The 6,496-nt window shown below is 27.4% G+C and overlaps 1 protein-coding gene across 1 annotated transcript in view; it reads right to left on the reverse strand.

Annotated features, from left to right (window-relative positions):
• Positions 1 to 721: 721 nt before the first annotated feature.
• LOC100213281 (uncharacterized) overlaps positions 722 to 6,496 on the reverse strand; it is a 35,926-nt gene continuing 30,151 nt past the window's right edge. Inside the window, exons 12-14 of the mRNA XM_065810366.1 lie at positions 2,051 to 2,089; positions 1,722 to 1,817; positions 722 to 1,632 (exon numbers count right to left, since the gene is read on the reverse strand). Of these exons, the coding sequence (XP_065666438.1) occupies positions 1,480 to 1,632; positions 1,722 to 1,817; positions 2,051 to 2,089 (288 nt within the window). The 3' untranslated portion in view covers positions 722 to 1,479. The remainder of the gene's footprint in view (positions 1,633 to 1,721; positions 1,818 to 2,050; positions 2,090 to 6,496) is intronic.

The following is a 6,496-nucleotide window of genomic DNA, read 5'->3' on the forward strand; positions in this document are numbered from 1 at the left end:
ATTGTGGTACAAATTAATATATATATATAAAGTATATATAAACAATTCTTTTTCAACTCATGCACAAACTCATGTAATTAGCACAAATTGTTTTCGATCCAATTGCTATTCTAAGTTGTAAAAACAGAAGGAAAACACTAATAAATGCAAAATCTCAAAAGACCAAACTATTGAGCCTGCTAACTAAAAATGTTGGTACAATGGCCAACCTGCTCCAGTTGACCCAACTAACGCAAATCGCCTCTAAGGAGTTTTTAAATTCCTTAAACTGCCTCTTAGGAACCGTTTAAATAGAAAATTATTTAAATATTTTTTTTAAATATTTTTATTTTTCGGAGTGTATAAATATTTTTATTTTTCGGAGTGTTTTAACATTTAAACCTTGGCGACAACATAGGTCGTATTTAATTAATTTTGCTTTTCACATATTGAATGTAACTGAAGTCAAATGCAACACATATTGAATGCAACTGAAGTCAAATTTTTGATGCTTATACAGTGAACTGCTAAGTACAGTGAACTGATAAGTACAGTGAACTGATAATTTAAACTTTCAACCACTCAGACTTATAGTAACTCAAAGTATTTTCGAATCCTAGTTGAATTATTGTTTCTTTGAAGTATAGTTGAATCTAATATCTGATAAAAATCACTCGATAAGTCGAACCATTTTCTTTGTGCCTTAGAGGTTCTAGTTAACGCGAGTTTAATGAAAATAAAATTACCCAATAACTTTATATAATACTGGATTAAAACAAAGTTCAATTCAAATTTACATTTTGTGTTTACGCTTAAAAATAACGTTTGGGGATTTTCTGCATCAAAAAATAAATATAAAATATACATGACAAATAAATATATAATACTATGAAATATTAAATCTTGCGAATATTAATAAAGATAAAGCAAACATTAAGATTAAGCACAAATAACACAATTTTCAAAAATTTTAAAAACTTTTTGTTATTTTTTCTTATTTATGGTAATAAATTTAACTAGGCGTGAGATTACACAAAAAATATTTCGAATTGTGCTTCAACGACATTTTAAGCGTTTGATATTTTTTCGATTCTCATTTATGCATCGGCGGTTAGTTTTTTAAATTAAAACAAAAAAATTAAATTTATTATATAGTTTATAATACTCTTGCAAATCTTACGCAAATGCATAATTTGTGCATAATTCAAGCTGAGTATATCACAATAATTTTAAAACCAAGCATTAAAATTAAATGAAAACAAACGGCATTCAAAGTTACATATACACAATTTAAAAATATACCACTTAATTATATGAAAATAATTTATAAATATATCCGGTGGGAAAAACATAGCAAGATGACACAAGACATGTTTAAAACGTCTAAAATACGTATTACTACGTATTTTATACGTCTTAAACGTGTATTTTACTCATAGGTTGCGACTAGCTAGCTAGTTGATTTCCCACCGGGTAAAGATTGAGCGCTAGGCTGCTCTTTCAATGAACTAGATTACTAGAAGGATGCAAGAAGTTACTTTTAACTTGTGAATTTAAAAAATCTTTTGGTAACAAAGCACTTTCTCTTTTTCGAAACTCTGGATGACGTTTACAATAGTATCTTAGAAAAGCTCGTGCCGCATGTTCTCCACTCTAAAAAAGTAATAAAAAAACACTTTGCATTTAATATCGGATTTTCAAATAAGATTTGCAGCATCTATCATATATTTGTATCACTTAACCTGAAGTAGAAAGTTTTTGTCATGATCTTCTAAGGAAAAGTCGTTCGCTTCGATATAATCCGTATCAATCCCTATAGTGCGCTCAATATCTCGGTCCTACAATAAACTTATTTTTTTTGTAATTTTGTAGCAGTTTTCTACAATCAATAGCTTTTTTAATAATTTTATAGAATTTTTATACAATCGATGGCTTTTTATGTAATTTTTCAGCAGTTTTCTACAATCAATAGCTTTTTTGTAATTTTTCAATAGTTTGCTAAAGTTTAACTTTAGACAACTGTTGACAAATCTTTGGTAGAAAACGTGCAAAATTTTATTAAAAAATTTACCTCAACGTAGTTTCTCTTCACATTAATTGATAACGCAGTCTAAAAGTGTGTAACAATATATATATAAATAATAATAATAATAATAATAATAATAATAATAATAATAACAATAATAATAATAATATATATATATATATATATATATATATATATATATATATATATATATATATATATATATAACCAAAATTTCTTTTAAGCACCAAAAATGTAAATATTTTCATAAACAAATGAAAATATTTACATTTGTCAATGACAAATTTTCTAATTTTTAAAACCATTTTTTTAATAAAAAACTATACATGTTTCGACTAACACTAGTCATCTTCAGTTAAAATTAAATATTTAAAATTTGTTAAAATACCTATAAAGGTGTTAAAAAACACAATACAAATATAATTATTCTTGTACAAACTAATAATAATATAATTACAAAAGTACAATAAAATCACCACTGGCACCTGTTCTTGCCAATTTGTTCATGGGTTATTTTGAAAATAAATGGATCAAAAATTTCAATGATGTAAAACCAGTTTTCTATAAAAGATACGTTGATGACATTTGTGCTGCTTTCCAGTCAGAAAATGACGCAAATCTTTTTCTTAGATGTATAAATAGTAGACACAATTCTATTTCTTTTACTATGGAACAAGAAGTAAATTCAAAAATATCTTTTTTAGACGTAACTCTACACAAAACTAATTCTTCAGTTACCACTACCGTTTTTCATAAAAAAACCTATTCTAGTCTTCACACTAATTTTTATAGTTTTACTCCATTTTCGTACAGATAGAACGTTTAAAATTAATAGTAATAAACTTGGGTTTCACTCTGACATAAACGACCTCTTTTAGGTATTTCAAAGAAACATGTACTCATCTTGGCTCATTTCAAATAAATAAATATATAACTCCTATTTAAATAAGATTAATTCAAATCCTCAACCAAACAACCAAAAATCAAAGAATCTTTGTCTTATTTTAAACTGCCGTTTTTGGCAAAAATATTTGATTCAACTAACACAGAAAAACACGGATTTTAACATATTTGAGCTAAAACTTAAAGAAAGTATGTTTATAGAATGGCTAAAACCTGGTATGAATAAACAGGTTAGCAATAACACTTTCTGTTATTGTAAATTTTATATATATATATATATATATATATATATATATATATATATATATATATATATATATATATATATATATATATATATATATATATACACACATATTTATATACAGTACTGTGAATAAGTTTTAGATCACTTACATTTTTTCAAAAAATCCAGGAGAATTCTTCTCTAATATTTAAGTTTGAAGTTCTAAATTATAAACTTATCAAAACACATATATTTCACACAAAATATGGAACAATTACAAACTTTTTAATGTCAAACTTCATAAAAAACTCTTAATATTTACTATGTCCTCCTTTTGCCTCAATCCCAGCCAATATTCGCCGGGGAATAGATTCATACAAGATAGTTATAAAACCCTGGGGTATGTTGTGCCATTCTCTTTGAAGTACTTCAAAACATTCTTCAGCATTTTGGGGAGCATGTTTGACCTTCTTTCTGTCCAGGTAATCCCAAATATGCTCAATTATATTCAAAACTGAGCTCTGGAGAGGCCAGGTCATTAATTCCAGTACTCTTTTCTCTGCCATTTCATTTAAATAATTTTTTGCCACTTGGGAACAATGTTTTGGGTCATTGTCCTACTGCAGAATAAAATTATCACCTATTAGTCTCATTCCGGATGATACAGCATGGTGCCTTAGGATATCCACATAACGTTCCGCGGTGAGTCGCCCCTCTATTTTGATCAAATCTCCTACTCCAGATGAAGATAAAAAGCCCCAAACTTGTAAAGAGCCTCCTCTGTGTTTAATAGTAGGGTTTAAACACTCGAGCTGATAGGCTTCTTCATTTCTTCTTCAAACATATTGGCGTCCTTTCGTTCCAAAAATTTCGAATTTGGACTCATCAGTGCACAGAACCCGATTAAACATTTCCTGGGCCCAATCTTTGTGTTGTTTTGCATATTTAAGTCATTTTTCTTTATTGCCACACCGTAATAATGGTTTCCGAATTGCAATACACCCTTTAATCCTGATTTAAGTAGGTGCTGTCTAATAAAAGAAGAGCTGAGATTTTTCCCAGTTGCTGTGTTAATGTCTTTTGCCAGCTCGGTTGATGCTTTTTTTGTATTTCTTAAAGATAGGGTTTTTAAATATTTATTGTCATCTTTTGTTAGCTTAGGAGGTCTACCACTTTTCTTATTATCTTCAAGGGAGCCAGTTTCTCTGATTTCTGTGACAGCATTCTTCGAATATCCTGTTTTGGATGTAGTTGTTATGACACATCACTTAATTAAATAAACAAACAAATCCCTCATGTTTCTTCATCAATTTTGTTTATTTATTCAAAATAATATATTCTTTCAACTTTTCTTATATATTATTAAACTTAAGTACGCTTTAAAAAAATTATATAGGAAAAAAATTGTAAATACGTCTAATTATACAAGTGGTCTAAAACTTATACACACTACTCTATATATATACATATATATATATATATATATATATATATATATATATATATATATATACATATATATATATATATATATATATATATATATATATATATATATATATATATATATATATATATATATATTTCATATTATAATTTATTTCATGCACGCAAAAAACCTTTATACTTATTTGAAAGAGGATTTTATAATCTATTTAAATTTAATTTAATTAAGTTAAAAATATTATTTAAATATTGAAAATAAAATGGTCAAAGTAAAGGACCTCAAAAAAATTATGGAAGTTTTTTTCCAAAAAAATCGAGAAAAAGGTAAAGCGTTTGTTGCTAAGCAGTTTGTGGAATGGGGTTTACCCAGATCAACTGCTTACAATAAAATTGTAAAATTGGAGAATGGATCTCTAAAAAGAAAAGTTGGAAGTGGTCGAATCGCTAAGGTAGCTACTAAAGAAAATATTCCTAAGATTGCTGCATTTTTTGAAAATAAGTCTTAGTTTCTTGTTGCATCAGTCCCTGTGGAATAAGCCCTCTTTATATTCATCACAGTAAGCAGGCAATCAACCAGTCAACTTATAAAGAGATACTAGAAAAAACTTAACTTCCTCTAGTATCAGAATATTATAAAAAAGACAATGAGTTTATCTTCGGGCCTGATCTAGCTTGATCACATTACGCAAAGTCGGTCATCGACATTTTAAAATTGAAACAAATCAAAGTTGTACCCAAAGATATAAACCCAGTTAACATTCCAGAAGCAAGACCAATTGAAAACTTTTGTGGTGATTTAAAACCGCTAGTGTACGAGAATAATTGGAGAGTTGAGAATTTGGAAGAGCTTGAAGCAAGAATTAGATATTGTTATTCAAAGACGAATAAAGAAATTTTCCTTACTCAAATAAAACATCTTTCAAAAAAACTTTATATTGCTAAATATGGTATTTGAAATAATTATTTTAATATATTTGTAAACTACATATACTCACATATTAACAGTTGAAATATTAAATAATAAAACTTATTAGTTTTTAAAATATTAATTTTTAAATTTTGTCCAAAATTTTATTTATGAGGTGTTATATATATACACACACACAGACGCACAAAAATATATATACATATATATATATATATATATATATATATATATATATATATATATATATATATATATATATATATATATATATATATAAAATATATGTTAAGGCATTTTCCTGTCAATTTTATGTGCCACTTTAAAACACTTGAATATTTCTTGACTAGGACTTGACTTCTTTCTACGTAAATAGGATTGTTTATAATTTATTAAACATTATTTTATCAAAATTAAAAAAATGTTTTAATAAACTACTTTTTTGTGTTACTTGTTACTATTTTGTTTAACCAGTGTTGATAAACGGCATAAATCTTCTTGCCTTCACTTTATTTCCGCAGCAGTTGGCAGCTGCCTCCCATTAAATTTGTTACGGCAAAATGTTCTGACTTCCTCCACTAATGACTTCTGTTTCCCTATTGGCGTCAGCTTCCAAAACATTTTAACTCCAAAAACAATTTCTGCTGAGGATGCCAATAAAGAGGTGGAAGCCAGGATATTTTGGGAGGCCGCCTATAATGGCTTCTACGTCCCTAAAAAAGTCAACCTTTTGATAGAATGCTAATTTGTTGCCGGGAGCCATTATCAACTCTGGTTTTAACTATACGTGGCCACACAAAAAAAAGGCATAGTGTGAACATATGCCACACGCAATATACACAATGTGAAGATATTCTATACACAATGATAATGATATGTCACATACGCACATGACAATGCATCATGGAAAATGTTTTGTAAGGATAAATTTTTAGTGTTAACTTGTTTGTTTTAAACAACTTTAACATTA

The sequence above is a fragment of the Hydra vulgaris genome, chromosome 11 (genome assembly GCF_038396675.1).
Source record: "Hydra vulgaris chromosome 11, alternate assembly HydraT2T_AEP".
NCBI classification, from domain to species: domain Eukaryota; kingdom Metazoa; phylum Cnidaria; class Hydrozoa; order Anthoathecata; family Hydridae; genus Hydra; species Hydra vulgaris.